General features: G+C 47.5%; 1 protein-coding gene across 1 annotated transcript in view; it reads right to left on the reverse strand.

Annotated features, from left to right (window-relative positions):
* Window positions 1–27,636, reverse strand: part of MCC (MCC regulator of WNT signaling pathway) — a 305,622-nt gene that overhangs the window by 38,600 nt on the left and 239,386 nt on the right. Inside the window, exons 7-12 of the mRNA XM_068964248.1 lie at window positions 15,443–15,589; window positions 14,414–14,503; window positions 12,630–12,778; window positions 7,883–8,023; window positions 5,037–5,140; window positions 130–313 (exon numbers count right to left, since the gene is read on the reverse strand). Of these exons, the coding sequence (XP_068820349.1) occupies window positions 130–313; window positions 5,037–5,140; window positions 7,883–8,023; window positions 12,630–12,778; window positions 14,414–14,503; window positions 15,443–15,589 (815 nt within the window). The remainder of the gene's footprint in view (window positions 1–129; window positions 314–5,036; window positions 5,141–7,882; window positions 8,024–12,629; window positions 12,779–14,413; window positions 14,504–15,442; window positions 15,590–27,636) is intronic.

Consider the following 27,636-nt stretch of genomic DNA (forward strand, 5'->3'; position numbering starts at 1 on the left):
CCCTTCCCTCTGGCCGGCAAAATGAGAAGGCGCTTTCCAGCTCTCCCGCTCAGATCCCGAGCCTCGCAGTCCTCGAGCTTGGCCAGTGGAGCCCGTGGACGCCCGCCCGGCGGCGGGAGTGCAGACTACCTGGTGTGGCTGTTGGAAGACAGGCTCTCCCAGGGCTGCCCGCTGCAGCCGGCCACTGCGAAGGCGCCCCCGCAGCTGCCATCCAGCTTCATGAGCAAGGCCTTGGCGGCGTTCTCAGCCGTCTTCCGGCAGTCGTGGGCTCGCTTGAGCATCTGAGTAATGTTTTCATCTCCTGACTGGTCTCCTGCAAGAAACCGAGGGGTTAATCAGCACTGGTCTAGATAAACGAGGCTGGGTGATGAGGCAGGCACTCAGGGCGGAGGTGGCTTGGTGGAGACAGGGGCAGAGCGTGCATCCTGGGGCCAGCCCTTCACCCAGAAGCTGCGATGAGGAAGGCTTTCTCTTCCCCCACACACGAAGGGCTGGCCCGTGTGAGCTTCCAGCTCTGTGTCCAGCGGCAACCTGCTCTGATTTCCTAACTCCTAAGACTCCTGGCTGCTCCCGGCACACAACCCCAAGTCTCCTGTGCGGCCCGTCTCCCTCAGCTGCTTAGTGCTTCCTTGGGAGAGAGGCCAAGGGAAAATGAGGCCCAACCTCGCCATGTTTCCACATGTCTGCAGCTTCATTTAGAATTTCATGCAGACACGAGACACAGAACTAATGGTTAAAATGAAAACCTTGGGATTGGCTCTGATGTCCTGCATGGATGCTCTTCCTGACCTTTCTCCCTGAGTGCGGTCATGTCCAGGGACAAGCTCCATGCCTCTCACAGCCAGCTAACATCTGCGGCAAGACTCAGGGTGGTGGCCACCAGCACTCAGCCGGACTGGGGATCCCCTGCCCAAGGCGGCCATGTTTTAGCTGCGTTTTCAAAAACTCTGCAGGCCAAATAAGTCATTGGTTTGTTACCTCTACAGCCCAGACCCTCAATCTTCCAAATATTTATAAATGAAATCTAACGCCAAAGTCTAAGATACAAAAATGGCAAATATGAAACTGGCTTAAGTGGGCAGGGGGTATGGGGAGGGTATACACTCAGCTTTCCCACCCTCCAAGCCCAACACTGAGGCCCAAAGAAACTCCTCCAGATTCCCAGGCACAGTTTGAAAACCACCATCTAAGTCATCCAGGATGGATGGTTGTGCAGTCAAGAAGAAACAAAGGAGAAATCCCCATCACTGACACTGTGGGTGAATGTTACAACTCATCCTTGCTGTGCGACTCCATGGCATGTTAGGGCAGGATGACATTATCACTGCCACTGTTGGCAGAATGGAAGAGTCAGGTTTAATAGGGAGCTGCTAAAAAGTAAGTTTAAAAAGCTGCTAAATAAGATACTTTACAGACGTCACACAACTGACTGCTCTCTGAATTCTGAAGAGGCATATTAACTGACTGCTCCATTTTATAAATAGACCCATGAGCCAACCAGGATTATGTGAATACAAGGCATTTTATTATTGATTTTAAATATTTAAAATGCAGATTTAAGTCATTTTAGCTCCTATCCAAGTCACTGTGCTGAGTAGGGACAAGCTTCATATGAGGTGCCTTTTGAGGATAGCACAGACTAAGACAGTCCTCTGAGAAAAAGTAGAAATAAAATGATTGATTTTTTTGCCTTTAATTGATTATTTTCCTTAATACATTTATTTAAAAAAAAAACTTGTCAGCAAGCCAAGATCATTTTAGGATTCTGCTTAAGAGGAAGAATAAAGTTTTATGGTTTGGTTAAAAGACACTGAGAAATGAGCTTCCTAATGGAAATGCTGGCAGAGTTTTACTATTGGGCTGGGAGGGTAATACTATTTAAAAAACAACAACAAAACACAAGAAAACCCAGAGAGAGAGGTGGAGGATGGTCACACATACAAATGGAGGCCTACTTCCTCACGGGGTGACTTGGATATGAAGCAGGAAATTAATACCCAGGATACTTCCTTTCTTTCAGATTCCTGTCCATGTCAAAACTGAGGAAAGGAAGGAAGGAGGAAAAATAGGTGAGTGTTTGTTCAGTGCAAAAGCTAGAGCCTGGGGCTTCCTTGTGGCTCAGAATGGTCAAGAATCCACCTGCCAATGGAGGAGACACAGGTTCAATCCCTGGTCTGGGAAGATCCCACATGCCACGTGGCAACTAAACCTGTGCACCACGACTACTGAGCCTCTGCTCTGGACCCCGGGAGCTGCAACTGCTGAAGCCTGCATGCCTAGAGGTTGTGCTCCACCGCAAGAGAAACCACCACAAAGAGAAGCCGACTCACCGCAACAAACAGTGCCCCTGTTCTCCACAACTAGAGAGAGCCCGAGTGCAGCAATGAAGACCCAGCACAGCCAATAAATAGATTAAAAAAAAAAAAGACCTTTGAAATTCAGTTCAGCTCAGTTGCTCAGTCACGTTCAACTCTTTGCGATGCCATGGACTGCAGCACGCCAGGCCTCCCTGTCCATCACCAACTCCTGGAGTTCACTCAAACTCATGCCCATTGAGTCAGTGATGCCATCCAACCATCTCATCCTCTGTTGTCCCCTTCTCACGCCTTCAATATTTGCCAGCATCAGGGTCTTTTCAAATGAGTCAGCTCTTCACATCAGGTGGCCAAAGGATTGGCATTTCAGCTTCAGCATCAGTCCTTCCAATGAACACCCAGGACTGCTCTCCTTTAGGATGGACTGGTTGGATCTCCTTGCAGTCCAAGGGACTCTCAAGAGTCTTCTCCAACACCACAGTTCAAAAGCATCAATTCTTTGGTGCTCGGCGTTCTTTATAGTCCAACTCTCACATCCATACATGACTACTAGAAAAACCATAGCCTTGACTAGAAGGAACTTTGTTGGCAAAGTGATGTCTCAGCCTTTTAAGATGCTGTCTAGGTAGGTTATAACTTTTCTTCCAAGGAGTAAGTGTCTTTTAATTTCATGGATGCAGTCACCATCTGCAATGATTTTGGAGCCCCCCAAAATAAAGTCAGCCACTATTTCCACTGTTTCCCCGTCTTATTTGCCATGAAGTGATGGGACCGGATGCCATGATCTTCGTTTTCTGAATGTTGAGCTTTAAGCCAAGTTATTCACTCTCCTCTTTCACTTTCATCAAGAGGCTCTTTAGCTCTTCTTCACTTTCTTTTTTTTCTCTCCTTCACTTTCTGCCATAAGGGTGGTGTCATCTGCATATCTCAGGTTATTGATCTTTCTCCTGGCAATCTTGATTCCAGCTTGTGCTTCTTCCAGCCCAGCGTTTCTCACGATGTACTCTGCATAGAAGTTAAATAAGCAGGGCGACAATATACAGCCTTGACGTACTCCTTTTCCTATTTGGAACCAGTCTGTTGTTCCATGTCCAGTTCTAACTGTTGCTTCCTGACCTGCATACAGCTTTCTCAGGAGGCAGGCCAGGTGGTCTGGTTCCCATCTCTTGAAGAATTTTCCACAGTTTATTGTGATCCACACAAACAAAGGATTTGGCATAGTCAATAAAGCAGAAGTATATGTTTTTCTGGAACTCTCTTGCTTCTTTGATGATCCAGTGGATGTTGGCAATTTGATCTCTGGTTCCTCTGCCTTTCCTAAAACCAGCTGGAACATCTGGAAGTTCACAGTTCATGTATTGCTGAAGCCTGGCTCGGAGAATTTTGAGCATTACTTTACTAGTGTGTGAGATGAGTGCAGTTGTGAGTTTGAGCATTCTTTGGCATTACCTTTCTTTGGGATTGGAATGAAAATTGACCTTTTCCAGTCCTGTGGCCACTGCTGAGTTTTCCAAATGTGCTGGCATATTGATCGCAGCACTTTCAAAGCATCACCTTTTAGGATTTGAAATAGCTCAACTGGGATTCCATCAGATCTTATTTAAAAAAAAAAAGATAAGCTAAAGCCTGGGCAGGGAGGGAGGAGCTGGCAAGGAGGACGGGAGACGCACTCAGGAGGTACCCTGATGAGACCTTCTTTGCAAGGTGTGTCCTGGAAGGACAGCTTTAATATGGGCTCACAGCCTAGGAGGAAATGCCAGTGATGACGCGTGGCCTGCTCGCCAGCGTGCGCAGAGTGCCCACCTTTGACTCTGGAGTCATCTGATCAGTTTTTTTCACTTGCCGTGGTTTCTCGGGAGAAGTTGCTGTGGTCAAGCGTAGGCTGAGGGAGCCAGGAGGCTCCAGGACCAGAGCCCTCTGTCACTGAACCTCTGTTTTCTTCCAAACACTGTTTCTACTGTCATTGTCCCCATGTTATGTCAAGGCCCACAGTCATAGTCAAGGGTGAAGTTTTGGCAAATGATGGTAACTAGGATGCCCTGCGTGTCTTTTTCAGGACATAGCCCTTCTAGTTACTCAGCACTGGACCACAGTAGTGGGGGGCGGTATGGGTCTGGAGGGACAAATGATGCCAACCCTGGGGGATGCATGACCCCTGCAGTGGAGGACGGGCAGGGAGGGGAGGTGGGCAGCAGGCCCCCGGGGTTGGCATTTGGTGAAGCTGAAGATAACAAGGTGTGAAACGTTCCTCTGCATTCCTATGTCGCCTGGAGAGCAGGTAGGGGGAACCCGTGTTCCTTTGAATGCAAAGGAACAAACCTGGAGAAAATGCACTGCCAGACGAGGCAAAGGCCTTGTGGGCAGCACACGGACCCTCAGGCAACAGCATCCCAGGGAGGCTGTGGGAGAGCTGGTCCCTTTCAGGGCGAACCTGGGCCTCCTGCCCCATCTGGTCCTAGAGTCAGCCTGGGAGAGTGTGTTTCCCGAGACGGCCTGTTTGTTTTAACTTGTCTGTAATGCTGTTTCCACTTCAGTTCCTGCTGCATTCAACATAAACAATTTACTCACTCAGTCATGAGGAAAAAATGAAAAACACACTTGACAAGTGAATTTCATGTTGTTGGGAGGCGTGCCAATGCCAACAGCCGAGACGGAGGGCAGGAGACCAGAAGAGGTGGGGGGGACGACGAGCAGAGGCTGCAGGGACCCGGCCACACTTACCAGGGGACGACCCCACACCGGCCGCCCGGAACTGCCCCAGGATGAGGCTCTGCTCACTCTCGGCCAGAGCCAGGAGGAGTTCATAGGCTTCGATGCACTGCTCGCTGAAAGAGAAGCACATGGCATCGTCAGCTTGGGCAGAGAACGGCGAGTCCCCTGCGGTGCAGTGTGAGCCCTGCCTCTCAGCATCCCTGTCCAGGTTGGCAAGGACACGCCCACAGGCACTCATGGACAGAGTCAGGGGCTCGCTCTGCTTTGTGGCCTGCTTTAAAAAAACAAAACAAAACTTTAGACTGTGATCTAGAAAAACATAAGGGAAGTAATGAAGATGAGAGAGGCAAGCCTGCTGCTCCTTTGATGACCAGCCTGAAGGGAAAGGTGATGTGTTCACAGCGACCAGCCTCTGGGTGTGCCCTGCCCACCCGGATCGCCACACCTTGTGTAATCCCCTTCCACCCGGTTCCACTTGGTTTGTGTGACTAAGAGAATAAGGCAAAAGTGATGGGTTATCACATCTGAGGTTGGTTATTAAAGAACATGATGATTTCCATCTTGGTCTTTCTCTCTCTTTCCTCCCTTCCTTTTTCCTCTTGAATCATCCTTTTCAGAGGAGGCCAGCTGCCATGTCTTGAAGACCCTTGAGCAGCCCTATGGAGCAGCCCATGTGGTTAGGAACTAAGGCGCCAGCCAATCGCCAGTGAAGGACCGAGGATTCTACCCGAAGCCTTTTGAAGCAGATCTGCCAGCCCCAATTAAGCTGACGCAGCTCTGGCGGAGAGCTTGACCAAAAACTCAAGAGACCCAGAGCCAGAACCACCTAGACAAATCACTCCCAGATTCCTGACCCCAGAAGCTTTGACATAATAAACAGTTATACAATAATAGGTAATTCATTTAGCAGCCCAGAAAGGGGACTGTTTTAACGGAGACCTGCCTATTCAATAGAGTGGCCACTAGCCACATGTGGATATTTAAATGAAAAAGAACTTAAGGTAAATAAATGAACATTCAGTCTCTCTGCAGGGCATATTTCATACGTTTAACAGCCATGTGCGGCTAGCAGTGGCTGCACTGGATAACAGAGAACAGCTCTATCGTCATAGAAAGTTCTGCCAAAGGCTTGTAAAGCTGCGTCATGAAACACTCACAAAATCCCTGACAAGAGCTGGAGTGTGGAGCTCTCTCTTCAGGTACACCAGACAGAGGATCAAACAGTGACCTCTGGAAATCCACTGCTGCTCGTGGCCCCATAGGGACCCATGTCTGCGCTGGATGGAGTGTGTGTGTAATACCTGTCATCCAGCCAAATGCCTGCAGTAGCAAAAATCACCCCCAAGCAAAGAACTGATGAGCTTCTCCACGCTGAGCAGGGGAAATGTGGCTTTACTCAACACTTAGTCAACAGACTTGTTTTTAAAAATTGTGTTTACTTTCAAGTTCCTTTACTAAGAGACAGGAGAGAGAGTCCAATGACTGCCTCTGGGTGCTGGCAGCTCCCCTTCTCAAGGGCAGCTGGTCTTTCAAGTTAGAGATGCTGGGAAGTTGCTTCTTCTGTACAGATGAAAGGGAGGCTGAGGGTGCGAAGAGCCTGTTTCAAGAGTAGTCACAGAGGATCATCTGTTTGCTTTGGTGTGTCTGTAAACTAACAGGATTGCTCTCTAGCTTTGGTCTCCTATATTTTGTTTTGTTTTTTTTTTTTTGAAGAAGTAATGTTTCTTAAAACAATACTGAATTCTTTGAGAGGATGCCAAGAGTAAGATACAGTCACTACGCTGGGACTTTGGTAAATATGCCTAAGTGGTGACACTAATATAATAAGTCTATGAAAACAATAATAAAGCTGAGATTTATAGCTATTAAACAAGTAGTAATTTAAAAATAGATAAATTCCAAAGCTGATGAAACTGGAAAAAAAAAAGTGGTACCACTTGCTCATCAATGAATGAATCACATTCATTTAAACTGGTTTTTTTAATGGGAAAAAAACTGGCAGCATGCCTGAAGAGACATGACAATATTCATATCCTTTGATCTATAATTCCTGCTCCAGGGATTTTATCTCAAGAAAAATACAAAAATGACAGTTTTTGTATTAACTTATTCACCATAGAATTATTTTCAATATCAAGAATCTGCAAGAGTCTAAATATTTTTTAGAGAAATAAGTAATAATATCATATAAACTTGATGGAAGGGATACAGTCAGTCAAAATAAATGGAGACTTTTAAGCAATAATACAACAGTTTAACAAACTGAAGGAAGAGAACGCATTAGATTTACCACAAGGCAGAATATAACATGAATATAAATAAAGTCTGGGAAAAAAAGACTGGAAGAAGAAGACGTGAACTTGTAACACAAAAATTGATGTTTTCAGGGATGTTGTTGTTTAGTCACTAAGTCGTGTCTGATTCTGTAGCCCACTAGGCTTTTCTGTGCATGGGATTTCTCAGGAAGAATACTGGAGTGGGTTGCCATTTCCTCCTCCAAGGGATCTTTCCAACCCAGGGACTGAACCCCCATCTCCTGCATTGGCAGGCGGATTCTTTACCACTGCCAAAGGGAAGACTTTGAGTGATATTACTTACATGAAACAATATTTCAGTTGAACATTGCTCACAGAAACATACCTGTTTTACTAATACCACATTCATTATCCTTATTTTCTTAATTGCTACCAAGGTGCTAAGTGATTTTTAATATTTATCCCACCCTAGCATTTGCTGGTCCAGTCCTCTAGTTACATTTTCTAAAACCTTATTTTCTACTTTCATGCAGAAGCTTGCTGTGGATGCACTTCCCAGTGAAAGTGGCGCCTGCCCCGCCTGCCTGCCCAGCTCCCTACCTGTACTGCAGGGCCAGCCTCAAGGCCGTGGCGTTGGACTCGTACTTCCCCACCAGCATGCTCATCCTCTCAGCATTGCTCTTGCATTCTTCCAGGGTTATGGTCAGAAGGTCATTTTGGGATTTGAGGTGTTCGATACGGCTACAAAGGAAGGAAAATCACGTTCACAATTTTACACTAGGATTACAAGTGTTGCCAAGATTTTAGTTATCCACTCTAGATTCTGGCCAAAATGCGCGTTAGGATATGAGCTCATTAGATGTTTTAGCAAATGCAATTGATGAGACGTAATAAATGAAGCAACTCAAAGCTGAAGAATCATTAAATTCTGTGTGAATTAGAAATAAAAATTGCCCCCTGGTTATTTCCTAACCAGTCATGGATGAGCCATTTGCCAGGTAAAGTGCTAGGCTTGGGAGATACACCATGGTAAGGAGCCCTAACCTTCATGAAAGTTAAGACTTAGATGCTCCAATGAACCACCCTCCACCCTCCACAGGGACAAATGAAAAGCAACCTTTACAACAAGAGCTAGTATTTGTTAAGCCCTTGCTCAGTAACTCTCCCAATAACCCTTTGAATTAAGTATTATTATCTCCATTTCTCAGAGGAGGCACAGAAATGTTAATCCTTGGGCTCTGAACCAGGCATGTTGACCCCAGATCCTTGACTCAGAATGCTCACTACAGAGCAGGAGCAAAGGATGGATCAAGGGGTGAAAAAGAAACTGTGCTTACGGGGCACCTGAGTGGCAACTGTGGCGTGTATCCAAAGCTCTTTCTAGCGTGGACAGTCCCCCAACTGCTAACTACTGACGGGATAATCAGTGGATAAGGATAAGTTTTATAAAAATCAGAACTGCAAATTCAAGGCAGAAGAGTTATGGCAAAGTCAGAACGCAGATTAGGGAAGCCGAAGCCTTCAGCCTGTTTTCTGTCCCAGGACGCTGATGCTCTGGATGCAGCGATTCACTCCCCACAGGACATGCCCATCTGCAGTACTCTGATTACCAAGTCGTAAAGAGACACAAGGTTTCACACACACAAAAGGGTAAGAGTTTGGAAGCCATCTGCTTTGAGGATCAATCTTAGGACCACGCATCTTAGCACATATAACTAAGACCGTTGCGTGGCTTTGGCAACAACAAGGTCAATTCGATGTAAGGTGTTACAGGGAACAGTTTTCTGTCTTTGTTCACATGGCGGCCTCTTCAGAGACTTCCCATCCTCTCATTTACTTCTTGACTTGCTCCAGTTACATTCAGTCCCTACTAATTAGATGAAACCAGACCTCCATGTGGTCAGTTCTATCTCAGACAGCACCCCTGTACTGATGGCTCCTACCTTTTAAAACATCCTCCTTCATTTGGGTCATGACAGGCGTCTACCGGTTTTCTCCCTGCCGAAAGGTCATTACTTGTCCTGTCTCCTCTGCTGGCTCCCTCTTCTCTATAGAATCTGTGATGGTTGACGTTCCCTTAGGACTCAGTCCTAGGGCCACTCCTCTATCAGCACTCTCCCCTGAGGGTGATTTTATCCAGCCCCAAGACTTCCACAGGCATTTATGTCCCCAAGGCTCCCAGATTCTTAGCTCATACCTCTCTTGTAAGTGCCAGTCTCACATATCCAGGGTTTCACACAGACACCTCAAATTTAACATGGGATTCTTGACTTTCCTCTAACCATAACCTCCTCCATCTTCCGCATCTCAGTAAATGCCACCACCATACTCCCGACAACAGAGGTAAGACATCTGCGAGTCTTTGAGACCGCCCCTTTTTTTATACATCTGTGGATTTGTATCACCACACATACAATGACCCCTTCAAATTGCCTCTACTTGGCTGTGCTCGTTCACTGCAGAACAGGCTCAGTTTCCACCCCTGCCCACCCCTTTCCATTCTGCACATTTAAGTGAACTTTTAAAATTTAAATCAAGTCTGTTCTTCCCCATACATAAAACGCCTTAACAACTGCCAATGGCACTTTGTCTATGACCTCAAACTCCATAGCCCACCCAGCCCTGACTACTTCACCAGCTTGTCTCATGGGGTGCCTGCTTTCACTCATTCTGTTTCAGTTCCACTGGGATTAGGGCAATTCAGACTTCACACCAGCCACTTCCCAGGCTTGAAGTTGACAAGTTGGCCCTTAAGACTCTTCCTGGTTTGTCACATGGCTGTTCCTTTCCCGCCTGAAAAATCTCAATTGCTATTTCCCCACTTCAGAGATGCCTTCCCTGTCTTTGTACCTAAAATCAAGGCTACCTTTTATTTTGTCCCAGTATCATATTTACTTGGAGCTTTCTCATGTTCTTATTGGTCTGTTTTTGCTTAACTTCCTTAACAGGATATAACTCCATGAAATCTTGTCTGTTTTACTTTCTTTGGCATCCAAATAGCCCAGCACATAGTAGGTGCTTAATATCTGCATGCTGTGTGCTAAGCTGCTTCAGTCGTGTCCGACTCTGTGCAACTCTGCGGACTGTAGCCCCCCAGGCTTCTCTGTCCATGGGATTTCCCAGGCAAGAATACTGGAGTGGGTTGCCATTTCTTCCTCAAGGGTACCTTTCTGACCCAGGGATCGAACCTGCGTATTTTAAGTCTCCTGCACTGGCAGCCAAGTTCTTTACCACTAGTGCCACCTGAGGAGTCCAAAAAACAACAATACTTTTGAGTAGGCATGACCCATCCCATGCCTCTGCCACACACACACAAACACAAGTTAAAGGCTGTCATTCTTTCAGAGTGTAACAGGACTCCAACTTTGAGATAGGTAGTTAAATAAAAGAACATACTGGTAGATAATTTACAAGCACTCCTGTGTTCTAGCAGTAGCTGTGATAATACAGAAAGCAATGCAGAAGAGGTGGACAGGGGTTGACCACCTGGGCTATTTAATAGCTCTGGACTTGAGGCAAGTCATTCAGTGTCAAAACATTTGCTTTCTAATTTGCAAAATGGGACTATTCTGCCCTTCCAAGTTGAGGATTTAGGGTTGTCTGTGAGTCTTTGGAAAGCTATTAAACTCCATGACAGTGTGATACAGGCACCAAATAGTTCCCCCTTCTTTGGTCTCTTTTAGGTGCATATAACTGAAGAGAAAGGACCTCCCTCAATTCAACCACAAAGCAGGCTTGTTAAATCCCAGAATCTGCTGAGAGGAGATCCTCCTACACAGAGGGCCCCTGAAGGCACCTGACTTCACTCAATTGCAAAGGGCATATCTGATTCAATTTTTAAGCACTCCCCTGCCTGGGATACTGAGAGCGCTGCTTGTTTACTGCTACAAGGTAATCATCAGGATTGTCACTCTTAAGTATTTTGGATTTAATAAGGAAACCATTTAATTTCAAGATTTAAAATGACCTAGATTGCCACATTTCCTTGGTTCTCAAGTACTGTATTAAACAGCTTTCAAATCAGGGAGGACTAACAGGATAATTCGATTTATTCAGGTTTGCCATACACAAGGGGAATGGCATGACGCAATGGTGGGTGGGGAACGGCATCCATGTTTCTTACGGGCTGGCTCACAAGCCTCTCCAGTTCTTAGTAGGCACCCCCCGAAGACGGCTGGGTGAGGGCAGCCGCCACATGCTCGGCCGCCATTCAGCCACTGTGGGGCCAGGTCTGAGTCACAGCAGTCACCACAGCTTGGCCCTGCTCCTTCTCTTCTGCTTTTTTTAACAACCCTCTTTCGTTGCTGGGATGACATACAAACCAGTCTTTGCACGAGAGGCAGGAGGACAAACTCAAACCACCTCATCATAAGATCTGGGAAGAACCCATAAAACTGGGCACACAGTTCAATTATTCTAAGCAGGACAGTTAGACTTACTTAGAAAATCTGAACTAAGTAGGATAGGATGTAGGGATGGGAGGATGTACACATTTGTGAAAAGCATAAATACAATGAGGCAACCCTTGACTGGAGCAGGGAGGGTTAGACCAGCATGCCCGGCCCACCTCAGGAATGTCTTAATCAGACCCCTTCTGCCGACTCCACATCCCAGAGCTGGTCTCTCTGGTTCTCAGTAGAACCGGCTTGCACGCTAGGGAGCCGTCTTGCCATCCTGACCTACTTGTCATTGCATATGGACTGCTCCTTAGTTTGTTAGGGCCAGTGCACAAGGGAAAGAAGGAGGGGGGATTTCCTGGTGGCACACTGGGTAAGAGCCCGCCTGCCAGTGCAGGGGACATGGGGTCGATCCTCGGTCTCGGAAGATTCCACATGCTGCAGGGCGGTGGAGTCTGTATGTCACAACTCCTGAGCTCGTACACTGTGGCCACTGAAGCCCCGAGAAGCCGCCGTAATGAGAGGCCTGTGCACCGAAACTAGCGGTTGCAACTAGAGAAAGCCCGAGGGCAGTACGAAGACCCAGCGCAGCCAGAAATCGGCAGAGAAACAAATATAGCAGCGTGTTAGAAAAGAAAGAAGACATAGCCCCTGGTTCATAAATTATTTAAAGAATTTAAAACAGTGCAACTAGCACTTAAAACAGTGACAGCAGAGCAGTAAAGCAAGTGTGGATCCCTCTAAGCACAAGGCCCTGTGCATTTGATGACAGGTCACACAGGCCCACAGAGCCGGCCCTCCTGTGATGAGCAGGGTGGTGGAAACTCCCACCTGCCAGCTCAACAGCATCACATTAAGCCCTAAGGCATAAGCCAGCCTCAACGGATCTTTGGGATGGGACTGGAGTTTCCCCTCAACACCACCACCGAATATACAGGATTCCTCCTTACCTGTTCAGCCGCTCCGTTTCCACCTCAAACTCTCTAATCTTGCTTTCCGAGATGGCAGATCCATGGGAGTAGAGAGTCTGGAAGATTTCCTGAATGTTGGAGCAGTCCTGAAGAGAGTGGGCCAGGTGCTCTGCCACGCTGCTGGACACCTGAACAGGTGAGCATTAATTCCCCTCTGGACAAAGCCACTTCTGGGATGCTGGGCCCCAGGCCCTTGCTTCCCAATTTAAACTGTTAAGTTTTAAACAGCTTAAAGCTGATGTTCCTTGAGAATTGAGCACCAGGAGATAGCTACCCAGATATTTTTCAATTTGTATAATATAATCCTAGTATAAAAAGTTAACTACTGTGAATTCAGTACACAAACAGGGTCAAAATGCAACTGCATCCGCTAAGCTGTATCTTCAGCAGCAGGCAGGAAAGATCCTGAGCCTTGGGACCTAAAATTCTGTATATTAAATAGAGTCTGGACACCCTTTCTCCTTCCTAAACCCCCTGCCACCCTCAACCCTTGTCTCTTGGCTGTTGTAGCGAAGGTGAACATCCCATTCCTTCACTTTCATAATTCAGCTGTGGCATGGAAGCTGGGTGCCTGCAATTTCTGCCCAGTGCAAAATTCTAAAATAGGGCCTTAAAAGTGCTGTTTCTGTTTTTCCCCATCCCTAAGGGTCAAACCAGTCAATCTTAAGGGAAATCAACCCTGAACAGTTGTTGGAAGGACTGATGCTGGAGCTCTAATGTTTTGGTCATCTGAGGCGAAGAGTCGACTCATTGGAAAAGTCCCTGATACTGGGAAAGATTGAGGGCAGGCGGAGAAGAGGGCATCAGAAGATGAGATGGCTGGATGGCATCACTGATGCAATGGACATGAACTGGGGCAAACTTTGGGAGATGGTGAGGGACAGGGAGGCCTGGCATGCTGAAGTCCATGGGGTTGCAACAGTCAGACACAACTGGGTGACTGAGCAACATTCAGTTCAGTTCAGTCACTCAGTTGTGTCCAACTCTTTGCGACCCCATGAATTGCAGCACGCCAGGCCTCCCTGTCCATCACCAACTCCCGGAGTTCACTCAGACTCACATCTATCGAGTCAGTGATGCCATCCAGCCATCTCATCCTCTGTGTTCCCCTTTTCCTCCTGCCCCCAATTCCTCCCAGCATCAGAGTCTTTTCTAATGAGTCAACTCTTAACGAGGATCAAATAACTGGATTTTCCAGCCTCACCCCCAAATCCTCAAAGACATCCCCAGGGAACTGAAATTATTCTCTTTTCACCATACATCAGTTCACAGCCCCAGGGTATTCGGCACTCTACAAAGGAAAACTCCAGAACTGAGCTGGAAGGTTCCGGTCTGTCCCAGCATCGGCTGTACTTCAAAGGCAACGATCCTGCTCAGTGGAGAGCACCTTCCCTTTCAAAAGGGACGTGCGAATAATCAAGTTCTCTTAGAGCTTCCTAACTCACTCGGTCTCTGGGGAAGCAGGGATATAAAGCAAGTATTTCAAGACTTTCGTCTGTATTGCCAGTAACAAGACCTCAATCATTTCTTTCTGAATGGTTTCAAGTAGAGAAACAAAAAGCTTCCTTTAAAGCTGAAGGGGTAATTCACTACTGGCGAAACACTAAGCATTTTAATCTGACCCTCTGGAAGGAAATCAGGTATGATTCCTTATTATAATCACCTGGTTTATTGGAGGGGCCCTGGGCAGTGCTTCTGTCCTGGACGAGCCACTGTGTGGTTCTACTATGTGGCGTGTCCCTTTGCTTCCCATAAACACTCACCCCGATGCTGCTGATCTCTGAGCCTAGGACTGGCCGATCAGACGACGAAGATTCAGACCTGGTCTTCGAGAGCTTCACCCTCTCGGCAATCTTAACAAACAAAACAAAACAAGTGATCGAAAAACAACACACGCCACTCCCCATATAAACTACTGACACTGTGTTTATACAGGGCTACTCTTGAACCTTGGCAACTAAACCATCAGTTCTTAAAAATGACTCACGTGTCTGATTTTTCTGCCACCTGCTTACTAACTCATGGTTTTTCAGCGTTAGTACAACTGACATTTTGAGTTGGACATTCTTTGCTGTGGGGGACTGTTCTGTGCACTATGAGATGTTCACCAGCATCCTTGCCTTCTAGCCACAGTACTCCAGGTGTGACCATCAAAAAGGTGTCCAGACATGGCCAAATAGCCCTTGGGACAAAAATCACTTCTGGCTGAGGAGCACTGGGGAGACTTCATAAACGTGATGGCTGACAACCAACCTTGTTGCAGAGACTGGCGGGGCTACCAGGAAGAGGACATGTAATCATGGGAACAGTCTCTCTGGGGTGGACTCAGCATAGGAAGGGGGTCGGGGGCTGTGGCTGAGAATGGAGGGGCTACTTCTCACAGCTGCTGAGGCCTGCCCATCATTGTCATCTATTTTTCTGTTGGCAGGGCTGTCGGTTCTGGGAGTGGGCAGATCACCGGTTCATTACTCAGGGTTCCCCCCCTGGGCTGAACCATGATCCTCGAGAGCAACTCTCTACCCACCCTGTGACAAAACATCTCACTCTCCACAACGACCTCTCAGCTGGGACAGGCTCTGGCCCGCTGATTAAAGAGAGCTGGCATCCAGGTTGCAGCCGAGAGACTTAAAACTGTTAGTGGGTTATCTCTTCCTGCAGCTCCAGCTCGGGAGGCCTACGCAGGACCCTGGGAAGCCCCTCAGGGCCCGCTGAGCTAATTGCATGTAGGCACAGCGGCCCTGCTCCACAAAGGCTAGGGCTGCCTGATAACAGGCGGTGTCCCCAGAGCGCACCTTGGCGATGGGGATGTCATTGCTGCTGCTGCTTGTGCTCAGTTCTCCGGTGCTGGGGTTAACGGGGCGGTTGGCGGAAGTGAGGCGGCCAGGGCTGGAGGGGCCCGTGGCCTGCACGCTCTGCAGGCGAGTTTGAAGCTCTCGAACCTGAAATGACAACACCTTCAGACACAGCGGTAGGCTCCCCTCACCCCGCCCAAAGAGCAGAAGGGCCAGTGCGGGGGAGGGTAAAGCTTTCATTTACACGACGAAACCAGCTTCCCTGAAAACCCAAGTCAGCTGAGTCCACATAAAGGGCACTGATGTTCTTAACTGGATCTGCCAGGGGCTGGCCAGCATCTGGACTTCACAAGCTGGAGGGGGACATGTTTTCTACGGTGCTGGAAGATTCCAGCACAAGGAGAAGGGCCATCTTTAAGGGATGTTCGCTCACTCAGTCTCCTGTGCCTGATACAGATGGCACTAGAAATGGAACCCAGGGTGAAATCTGTACTCGCGTGGAGTTCAGAGGACAGAGATCATTTCAACACGAGCACATGCTCATGCTATAAATATCAATCCAGGGTGGGTGTGTAGGGAGCAGGAAAGAGGAAGAACGTGGCTCCACCTGAAGTCACTGCGGAACTGTCTTTGAGCACAGCCTCCCAGGTGGACAGGGCTGTAATGGATGAGATGAGTGAGGCGCTGGCTGAGGGGCTGCAGTGGGAAGACTGGCTTGGAAGAAACACTGTCTGAAGAACTGAAAATTATTCAATATGCACGGGGTAGGAGAGAGACCTGCTCTGGGAAGGAGGAGAGGCTATGGTGATGAGAGGGAGTTGGTACCCATGGCTTCTTCCCAAGGGACTTCGAGATGGGATTATCCCAGGGACAGTAGGAAGGAATACCTAATTAGCCCTTCAGTGTGGAGAGACCCAGGGCCCCCTCAATTACATTTAGAACACACATCTACCTGCACAGAATTTAAATGTCCCAACTCTGCTTCTCTATGGTTATGGCTCACTGATATCCAAAGGGAGAAATGTTCCAAGCAAGTGAAGATGATTATTAGAAATTGGTCTTTCCGATGACCCTGATCACAATTTGATCACTGTATACAATGTCAGTCTTAAAGGGCACACTGACCGCAGCACCCAAGGGCCCTTACACATGGGTACCAGACCCTAATGGGAAAAATCAGCACCAGGACATCTAAACCCGGGTTTTCCCAACCTATCAGTGCACCAGAATGTCCCAAAGGGTTTGTTAAGACACGGAGCCCAGGGCCCCGTCTGCAGAGATTCTGATCAGCAGGTGGAGACCCCACCTAGGAGTCTGCATGTCCAACAAGCGCCCAGGCAACGCTGGTGCACCTGGCTGACGGCAGTGACCTGCGGGCGGCCAAGGCCTCACAGCACTAGACATCTCAGACCCCACGGAGCAGAGCCGCCCGGCTGCCAGCCCCGAGGCCTTCCAGGCAAACTGTTGTCTAAAAGCAGCTGGAGAGCTTTTCATCTTTAATATCTTGGATGTCTCCACCCTGCTGAATTGGGAACCAAAAGTAATTGAAATTTCAATAATTCATTAGCATACGAGAAGCCAAGATAGGAAAAGTCCCTCGGAGCAAATTGCATTCAGTGGTGAAACAGCTGAAAAGTGCCCAGTAGCTGGCTCTGCAGTGGCGTCCAGTAACTGCGGGCTAACAGAAATGTGCATCGTCCCCATAAAGAACCACACACAGGGCTGCCCTCAAAGCCATCTAAACACCAGAAAAACACATGCTGTCAAATCAAGTGGGACTGCTGCTGAGAGATTACAGGGCTCATTGTGGGATGGTCCTGATCAACTGTGCCTCTCTGTGCCCGCGGCTGAGGGCAGGACGCGTTTCTCTATCAGGCCAGCTTCCTGGCACCGGGAAAACCACCGTGGTGGAGACCGAGGGTTTCAGGTTCTACTGCTGTGAAAGCCTGATGAGGTCCTGAAAAAGCAACAGTGTTACCACCACTGCCGAATCTAAAGAGTGTCTGAAGTGAAGTGAAAGTTGGTTAGCTGTGTCCAGCTCTTTGTGACCCCATGGACTATACAGTCCATGAAATTCTCCAGGCTAGAATACTGGAGTGGGCAGCCTTTCCCTTCTCCAGGGGATCTTCCCAACCCAGGGGTCGAACCCAGATCTCCTGCATTGCAGGCAGATTCTTTACCAGCTGAGCCACGAGGGAAGCCCAAGAATTCTAGAGTGGGTAGCCCATCCCTTCTCCAGGGGATCTTCCTGACCCAGGAATTGAACCAGGGTCTCCTGCATTGCAGGCGGATTTTTTACCAACTGAACTATCAGGGTAGTCCTGCTGCTGCTGCTGCTAAGTCACTTCAGGAGTGTCTGAATCCCTCCCCAAACAATCGGTAGTCTGGGGTTCCAGGAATCCCAACTGGTCCACTCATCTCTCTTCCTAAAAAGTAAAACATGGCCCTGGGCATTTTATAAAAACATCATTAAAACTACTCATGTTATAAAAAAAATGTTTGTTCTTCTAGTCACTAAAGTCAACATGTCCATTGTGGAAAATTTAAATGACAGTGGAAAATGAAGACAAAAAAAAGTAGCTATGTTCTTTCTCACTCTACAGAGACGATAGCTTCTAGTCATTTTCCATGGTGTGTTTGTGCATGGGCATGCACACCTCAAATGAATTCTGAGTCTAAATACTCATTTTCATATTAAAAGCTTTGGGCTAAGAGAATGTCTTTGAAAACTAAAGGATGATAAACATGTTTATTTTGGTCTACGCTTGATTACTTAATGATAATTGTTAGGCAGTGAAAAATAGCCAGCTGAAGGGAGTGGAGTGAGCCTTCATGGAATGAGAAACAGCTAGTTGAGTTAAAAAGCCCTTTCTCCTCTCTTGCTTGGGAAGTGGGATCTTCATTTAGTTGAATACATGCACAGAAATGAAGGTTAAAACCAATCTGCTGACTGTAAGCTTAGGTAGGGCTTGGGAGAGGGGAGAGAGACAGCTGTTAGCATCCTTGCTTTTGTTCTTACTCACTGCAGTGAGTTGAATTGTGTACCTTATCCAAAAGACACGTCTTAAGTTCTAAACCCCCAGTCTATGAATGGGATCTTATTTTGAAATATGGTCTCTGTAGATGTAATTACATCAAGGATCTCAAGATGAGACCCTCCTGGAATTGGGGCAGGCCCTAAATCCACTTATAAGAAAAAAGAGAGGGAGATTTGAGACACAGAAACACAGAGAAGGCCGTGTACAGACGGAGGCAGAGAGTGGCCACAAATCAGAGGACACCAGGGCTAGCTACTAGAAGCCAGAAGAGGTGAGACAGGATTCTCCTCCAGAGCCCCTGGAGGAAGTGCAGCCTCGCCAACACCATGATTTTGCAGACTCCAGAATGGTGAGAGAATGCATTGTTGTTTTATGTCATCAAGTTTGAGGTCATTAGCTAATATACTCATCTTTCACTGAAGATATTTCATTAAAGAAAATATATTTCAACGAAATACATGCTTTACAGTTGAGGATAGCCAGAAATCAAAGCACATCTAAGCTAGGAACTGATGCATGTGCCGATACCCTCATAGCCTTTCCCACTGGAGTTCTTCAACATCAGACAATGGAACGTGACTTCAGTGGCCATTTCCTCACTTTTTCTAAAGTGAGTATGTAGCCAGGTTGCTTCTAGAGGCCCGGAAGAGGTGTGTGTCTGTCACGTTCCCTGGAATCCTGATGGAGTGTGAAGGGGACAGTCTTGTGTCTCAGGGGCTCAGAGTCTAGCCAGACTTCTCGTTACGTGGGCTCCGAGAAGGGACACTGACAAGAAGTGTCAGCCCGTGAAAGAAGCATTACTCTGCCTCCCAGAGTGGGAAACGCTGGCCTTCAATCTTGAAGGCTGAGGAGCTGTTTAACAAGCAAATAAAGAGGAAAACAGATCTGACAGGCTCAAGGAAGGAAATAACAATAAAATGCTAGCCCTCCGCTTTTCTTAACACTCAACGACTTCCCGAAGAGCGAAAAGGGCTTCATAAGATCATCTGATGAGAGAAGAGAATGGACTGGAATAAGGAAGAGAAAGGAAGTGAGTCAAAGCTGCATGTGGGAAATGCTGAGAGCTCAAACACTGTCAGTGAAGTGGGAGCAAAAATGGCTACCACTCCCCAGAGCGCCATCCAATAGAACTTCCTTTCCTGTAGTAACGGGTACGTTCTCTAGCCTCACTGTCCGCTATGGTAGCCGTAAGCCACATGAAATGTGCCTAGTGTTCCCAAGGAACTTTATTTTTAATTGTATTCTATTGTAATTAAACTCCAACTTAAATAGTTGTGTGTGGCGAGTAGTTACTGTATTGGTCAATACAGTTCCAGAACAATTTAAGAAAGCAGAAAGACAAACTTGTGGCTGGAATGACTCCGTGTATCACGGTACTTAGCAAAATGGAGAAAACATAAGAAGAAGCTGAGTTTTCAGAGAAAAACAAAGATGCCAACTTTGGACATTTGAGGAAACCAGGGATTTCAGTCAATGGTAGAAATGTAATCTGAGAGAAAGGGATCAGAACTGGGCCTCTGTGTGTGGATAAGGTGTAAGTGTGGGGGTGGAAGGAGAGAGTCCATACAGCTGGTTGGATTGAAAGCTCAGCTGTGGATAGGAAGAAGGGGGAGCTTCACTTCCAGGAGAGAAAGAAGAGGTGAGGACAGGTACTAAGAAAGGTGTGTTTGCGAACTGGAGAATTGAGGATGAAAAAAGAGGTGGCTTCCATCTGATGGCTTTTGTCTGTCTTAGAGTGAAGGTGCTCTGATAGGAGAGAGGGAGGGGATAGCAGCTGTCAGAAAAGGGAGAGGAAGGTGACCTATAACCCGAAGAGCGAGAAAGAGAAGGCGAGAAGGAGAAAAGCTTACCCAGCACACTGCCAACTCAGCTGAGCTCTTTGATTTTAGACAGGAGACTGAGTCAATGCATTGTTTTCTTCAAACTCTGGAGACTGCATGAACATGTCAGCAAGGAAAAAAAATTGTAACGGTGAAAAGAATGTGCTTGGGGCATTAGCAGAAAGAAGACTTGGGCGCATTCCTTAAAGGCAGAGTGGAAGGAGGAGAACTGATGAGAGACACAGAAGGGAAAAAGCCCAGTTCCATCAACTACACAAGGGGAGCTGCTGCACACAAGGGGTACTCAGAAGAAGGCTGGTTAGATGCGGCCTTGGCAGGTACTAAAAGGACAAGAGTGAGAAGCAGGGCTGCAAACAGGGCCAGGGGGGTGTGACTGTACACAGAACAAATGAAAATTTCCAGTGTATGACAGCTGTGGCTAAAGTAAACAGGCAGTCTTCCTAATAAGAATGTATAGAAATGCTGCATAAAAAGGAACAGCGAGAAAGAAATTCACTGCCAGGGTTCAAAGAAAGACAGTAAACTCTCCAGGTGCCAGAAATGAAGTGCAACACAAGGTTAGAGAGGGAGGAGGGAGCTGGCGCTTCGGGCAGCTGGGGAGGGGCGAGCAGGGCGTGCAGGGAATGTGCCAGGACCCAGGGAGAGGACCCAGGGCCGCGGCAGGTCAGGCTGCTGGAGCAGACGCTCCTGCATCTAGTTGGGAGGCTCCCTGCCAGGTCCCTCTGTGAAGAGCAGACCGAGGGCACCGCCCAGGAGGCTGGAAGGCAGTCCAGGCTGTGCGGGAGTCAAACCAGAGAAACCAGCACCTCAGCCTCGGGACCCAAGAGTGTGGGGTCCAGGCTTATTCTGCCTCCACAGTGTGCGCACCGCCCCTCAAACCTGGGAACCGCTCCCCGGTGGCTCGGTGGTGAAGGTCCCATCAACAACGGAGGAGACAAGTTTCCATCCCTGGGTCGGGAAGATCCCCTGGAGAAGGAAATGGCAACCCACTCCAGTATCCTTGTCTGGAGAATCCCATGGACGGAAGAGCTGGGTGGGCGACAGTCCGTTGGGTCGCAAAAGAGCTGGGCACAACTTAGTGACTAAACAACAACAAATCTTGACAGTGAGAACTGGTCTGGATTTTGCCAGACCACCCTCTTTCCCAGAAATCTAACTGGTAAACTCCCCAATATCATCAGGGAGCTGGAAGAGACTTAAGCCCCCCATGACGGTGCCCAGGACCGTGGAGCTGACTGACATGCAAGAACGGCGGCAGGGAGAGGAGGATGAGGCGGGACAGGCCAAACCAGGAGACGGACCCAACAGAGACGAGATCAGAATAAAGCGACCTGTAAACCGCAGCGCAATAAGCACGTGTAGGGCCCGGAAAGAGATGAGGAGTAAGTTTTGTACAGAATAAGAAATTGTGAAATAAAAATAGGCAGATATCAAGCAAGAATAGGCAGATGAAAAAGAAAAGCCCATGGAAAATGTAGTCAATGAAGTGAAATCAGCTTAAGCTCTAGACTGGCAAGAGTGGAAAAGAGTGTTTTTCAATAAAATTGGAAAGAGAAGTAGTGAACAAGGACACAGCACAAAGAATTCAGAACATACCATGGGCAGCTAAATAGACACAAAGATACAAGTGTCACTGAGAGGCTCCAACCCACTTCTAAAAGAGTTCCAGAGGGCAGGAACACAAGAAATGACGGAGAAACAATATTCGAAAAGAAAATAAGTACGTTTTCCAGATATAGTCCTGAGACTTAAGTATCATGGCAGGTGATAGATAGTTGTGGAAGTTTTTAGATATGTCTGCAAATGCTTTGATAGGCCCTCCATCAAAAAGTGGACTCCAGGATTTCCCTTGTGGTACAGTAGATACGAATCTGCCTGCCAGTGGAGGGGACATGGGTTTGATCCCTGGTCTGGGAAGATTCCACATGCGGGAGCAGCTAAGCCCGCGGGCCACAACTACTGAGCCCACAAACGAGAGCCTGCACTCTGGAACAAAGAGCAGCTCCCACTTGCCACAGCCAGACAAAGCCCAAGTGCAGCAACAAAGACCCAGTGCAACCAAAAACAAACACATTTTAAAAAGGTGAACTCCAGTTCCCCTCCCCTTGCACACGCCTGGCCTGAGACTGCATCTGATCAATGGAAAGTTGTGTCAGTGATGCCATATAACTTCCAAGGGTAGGTTAGAAAAGGCAATACAATTCTGCCTCCCTCTCTGTCGGGGTGCTGGCCCTTACTAGCCAAACATGCTGCCGTGAGGAAGCCCAGGGCACATAGAGAGGATGCTTGTGGGTGTTCTGACCAACAAGCCCTGCTGAGGTCCAGACAATGGTCAGCCTTACCCACCAGACAAAGGAGGCATGACTTCAAGATGACTGGCCACGGCCACCCTCTGGCTGCAAGCACATCTGAGCCCAAGAGAGAACTGTCCAATGGAGGCCAGTCATCCCCAGAAACATGCAGACAGTCATAAACGATTCTTTCGGGGCTGCATATTTGGGGTGGTTTGTTATGCAGCTGGTGCTAACCGGAAGAAGAGGATGAAAAAACTGCCTATCTAGAAACACTGTACTGCAAATGTAGGTGGAAGGGAAAGGGTAAAGAGAGAATCTTGAAGCTGCCTGGTGGGAGAGACACCTTAAGCTCTGAGGGCGGGGATGTTGGTCTGTTTCACTCACTATTGTATTCAACACGTGGAACAGTGTCTGACAGAGTGTCAGCCTCAATACAATCTTGAATATTGCCAAATAAAACTGTCACCTGAAAACCCAAGATGTAGCTAGACTACTATAGCAGCCTGAGTAATGGCCCCCAAAGATGTCCACACCCAAATCCTGGAAATCTGTGAATAAATTACCTTACATGGCAGAAGGGAATTTGCAGGAATCATAGAGAAAGGCAAGGAAACTGAACCAAGAAGGAACACAGCCCTGATGCCTCACTGATTTTAGTGAGGGAGACACATTTCAGACATTTGACCTCCAGAACCGGGAGATAATAAATCCATGTCACCTTAGGTCACTGACTGGTAATTTGTCTCAGCAACAACAGGAAACTATACACCTATCGTCAAGAGTGTGGGCAAAAAGAAAGACAGTCTCAAAGATTAAGAATTAAGCACCTATAGACCTTTGCTGAAAGAACTTCCCAAGGACACAAGCTTTTCAGGAACAAGAAAACTAAATTGCAAAAAAGAATGGGATAAAGGGAAAAATGATAAGCACAAAAACTGTCAGGGATATAAGGGCTTCCCCGGTGGTGCAGCGGTAAAGGATGCGCCTGCCAAAGCAGGACACACAAGAGACGGGGGTTTGATTCCTGGGTCAGGAAGATCCCCTGGAGGAGGAAATGGCAACCCACTCCAGTGTTCTTGCCTGGAGAACCCCATGGACAGAGGAGCCTGGCGGGCTACAGCCCATGGCGTCAGAAAGAGTGGGCACACTTTCACTTTCATGCACACGCACGTGCCATGAGGCGCCTGTGAGGACTCTGCAGCCTCTCTCTTGGCCATGCATTCCAGAGAAATTTCCACACAGGACCAAAGAGGACGCAGGCATGGCCTATGCCCCGGGGCACTGTTTGCGGCAGTGGGAGGTCTGGACGTTGGGCATGGAAAATGTGGTGGGGACACTACAGAACTTCAGGAGGCTGTCAGACCTCACACATACGTGGCACCACAGGCAGACCTTAAAGTCAGAGTGCTCGAGGAAAACAGAGAAAGAAGTCTGCAGCACAACACAATGGATGTAAATGAAAACCACAACAAACACTGTGTATAAGGACATACGTAAAATGAGAGAAAGAGTGGGAGAGAAAAGCAATAAATAAAAGCAGGCCTTTTCACGGTCAATGTGTCTGCTTTAACAGAGGGATGTAATTAGCTTATCTCTGGGCCCTGCAGGCCAGATGAAAACAAACAAATGAAAGGAAGTAAATATAAAGATAGCTTGCTCAGGGGCATAAGAGATTGTAGCAGCCAGATGCTGATGAGGACGGAGAGTCGGGCTGGAGCTGTTGAGGCGTCACAGCAGTGGGCTTCCAGAAAGGGCTCAGTTCACTGAGAGGGAGGTGAGGGTGGCTGCAAGCAGGGCCAGCTGCTGGGCCTGCGCTCCCCCAGGATGACTGCAGGGGCTCAGAGAGACGCCCAAGCCCTCTGATGGAGTCAGCTGAGAACGTGGGGCACAGATGAGTGACAGGCAGGGAGGAGAGGTGGCACTGGAATCCAGAGCAGGAGGAGAAGCATTGCTATTAGCCATAAAGGAACAAGTCTGTGTTCCACTGATGGTATGGAGCAGTGGTCTTTGGGCAGCTGTAACTTCAGACAATTAGGTTGTAATTCATAATTTTGCTGTGCAATGGAGCTGGTGGAGACAGATGAGTTGTACACTGGACAGGGCTGAGAACCGCTGAGGTGGAAAAGTTCTACTGAATGAGCTTGCGGTGGTGAGCATGGGCAGGCCTCAGAAAGCAGCCTCCTTCGATGCCGGGCTTGGGGCTGTGTTTGGCAGAGAACCACTGTCTCCCGCTGGAGATTTTATAAGACTTTTCCTTCTCGGAGCCCTCAAGCAAATGAGAAAGCAGACTTTACTTATAGAAAATATACACTTATTCCTACAAATGTGATTTGTTTCAGCAAAATAGTATTTTATTGTTCATGGCAATTTTGGGTCAGCTGAAACAGAAGAGGAAGAGATTATAGAACATAAGGAGGAAAGCAAACTCAGCTGCATTTCTGTTCTCTGAAGGGTGATGGGTGTACCTTGTTCTTTTGTCTGAAAGCCCACGAAGGAACCTGGACCGGATTATCTAAGTGGCTGCATCGGGGGAAAAGGTCAGTGCTTTGGCAGTCTTCCTAATTTCTGACCAGCTTTCAAACAAATATTGTCAGCTACTTGCTTTACAGCCAAGAGCTTGCCTTTACCAGCTGGACTTCCTCACTGGAGTGGAGGCTGAAGGAGGGAGACAGGGATGGATAAGCCAACACTGGTACCCACAACTAAAAAGACTGCTTCACAATTTCCACGGCACAGGTGTGCACAGAGCCCACTTAGAAACTATTTTCAAAGAAGACATGAGAAAATCAGAGTTTTGTGGGTTCTCTGCCATGGATCTCTCTTAAAACTTCCTCTAACTACAGAAAAGAGGGGAGACAGGTTTTGCCAAAAATGTTCTGTCAAGCTCACATCAAGATAAATATGTGCACAGACAACTTCTTCTCTATGCAACAAACTTATTTTGTCTTCACTTGGTTTTGTTTTGGAATACCGGGGACACTGATGTGTCGTGCCCTAAGGAGTCTGCCACCCACGTTATGTAAGAGAGGATGCTTTACTTCCCGTCTGGGTAGAAGCAGGAGATGATATGGGGAAAAGCAGACAGAACATAGGAAAGAGTCCAAACAATAGAAAAGTGCATGCTGCATCCCACTGCAAGGCTACCAGAGCCTAAGTTTCAGTGTTAAGAGTTAATGTCAGCATAGACCAGGACCATTAAACTTCCGCGGGCCTCTCATGTCTAAGAAGGGTATAATAGTATCTCTCCTAGAATTACGGTGCAGGTTAAATGAGATGTGCATACATCATCACTCATCACTAGTAAATGCTCAAAACATATTCAGCATTATAATTCAGGCTCTACCATCCTGCTTTGCTTCAAAGGTATCTATTTTTAGTACAAGAGGGGTTTGTTTAGTCTAAAAGCGGTTAAAGAATGTTAGTACTATCAATATTATTAACAGGTCCTTAAAAATAAACAATCAAAATGGCGCTGAAAAAAAATGCATTGGTAGGTGGCACCTTATAAAACTATTTTTTCTTCAACAGATGAGCACGGGAAGTTCTCCCCCACCCCAGGCAATGCCTCCTTGCCTCTGCATTCCCAGGGATCCTGTGTCCTCCCAGATTCTAGAACACGCAGAGCCCTCTCTGCACCCCCTCTTACACTCATGTGACCTTGATGAGTGGAAGACAGGGGTGGGAACCATTCCTGTCTCAGATGCAGGGCTCGTCACTACCACACCGTGGCCCTTGGAGAAGCGGGTGAGGCATGAATAGAAAGTGCCAGAAAGGCTGTGGGGGGCTCTCTCTCTTTTCACCCCACCTGCGGGGGCGGGTAAAGGTGTCTGGAGAGGCTTTCGGAGCACACACAGGGGGTGACTGAAGGGTACTGCCTTCTGCTTACTGTCTGGGCTCTGCTAGGGTCACAACGGGGAAGTGTGCGAGGGTCCTACAGCCCACTCATTGATTCGCAGCTCATGGAAGGGCCCGAGCATTTATCCTTGGGAAGAGTTTCCCAGTGACGCTGTCACACATATTCTGAGCCACTCCAGGATGGATGCGTGAAACTGCCCGATTCTCTGGCACCCGCATTCCCCTCCAAGTCTACCTGGTATCACATTCAAAGCAAATCAGTCACCTGGAACATTTACTGCTCAACACACTGCTCCTTCCTATTTCTCAGCCCCTCTCCGGTAAGGTGGAGCATCTGTCTAGCTCTGGGCCATGGGCTGTGAACAGAAGCATTCAGATGAGGAGGAGTCTGTTCCAGTGATGTTTTAGGGAACAGGCTACCACCACCCCGGGTTCCTGAGGGAACACACGGAGCAGAGCTATGTGCTCATCTTCAGACCTGCACTGGCTGTGCAGTGCAAGCAGGAAATATGCTTTTCATTTGGGAGGCTAGTTTGTTACCACCATGTATCCTATCCTCTCCAGTCACACAGAAGAAGAGCCAGCTGGGACCCCCAAACTGAGGTGGAAGAAGAAGACTGGACCAGATCGCCCTCCTCTCAGCTCAGGGTTGCTGTTTGTTTGTTTTTTTTAATAAGTATTTTATGAATTTGAACTTAGCAAATATTGGCATCTTCTTCCTCATATAAAGAAACTCCTAGGAGGAAATAGAAAAGGTAAGATATGAACAAATTTCTATCAAGGACAAAAGAGGAAAACTGCTTCTGTGTGGATATCAAGTTATTAAGGCTGGGAGATGCCGATCACATTCCATAATTCATGTTTACTTTTTGTTTCTTCAATCTGAAAATTAATGAAAAGTAGAAAGAACATATATGACTCTTTTCATGGCCTAGACTTGGCCTCTTAATATTTTAGCATATTAGCTCCTCTTCTATGTATCTATTTCTATATATTAAACAACACATAACTAAGAATACATCTGTTAGAAAAATAAACTACAGCACTGTAAAAGTGTTCAAGTACCCTTTGCTCTAGATAGGTCCTTACCCCCTGCCCCCATAACTATTATGAAATTGATCTGCATTCACTATAATCTAAATAAAAGTCACAGTAAACATGAAACA

The sequence above is a fragment of the Capricornis sumatraensis genome, chromosome 2 (assembly GCF_032405125.1).
Source record: "Capricornis sumatraensis isolate serow.1 chromosome 2, serow.2, whole genome shotgun sequence".
NCBI lineage: Eukaryota > Metazoa > Chordata > Mammalia > Artiodactyla > Bovidae > Capricornis > Capricornis sumatraensis.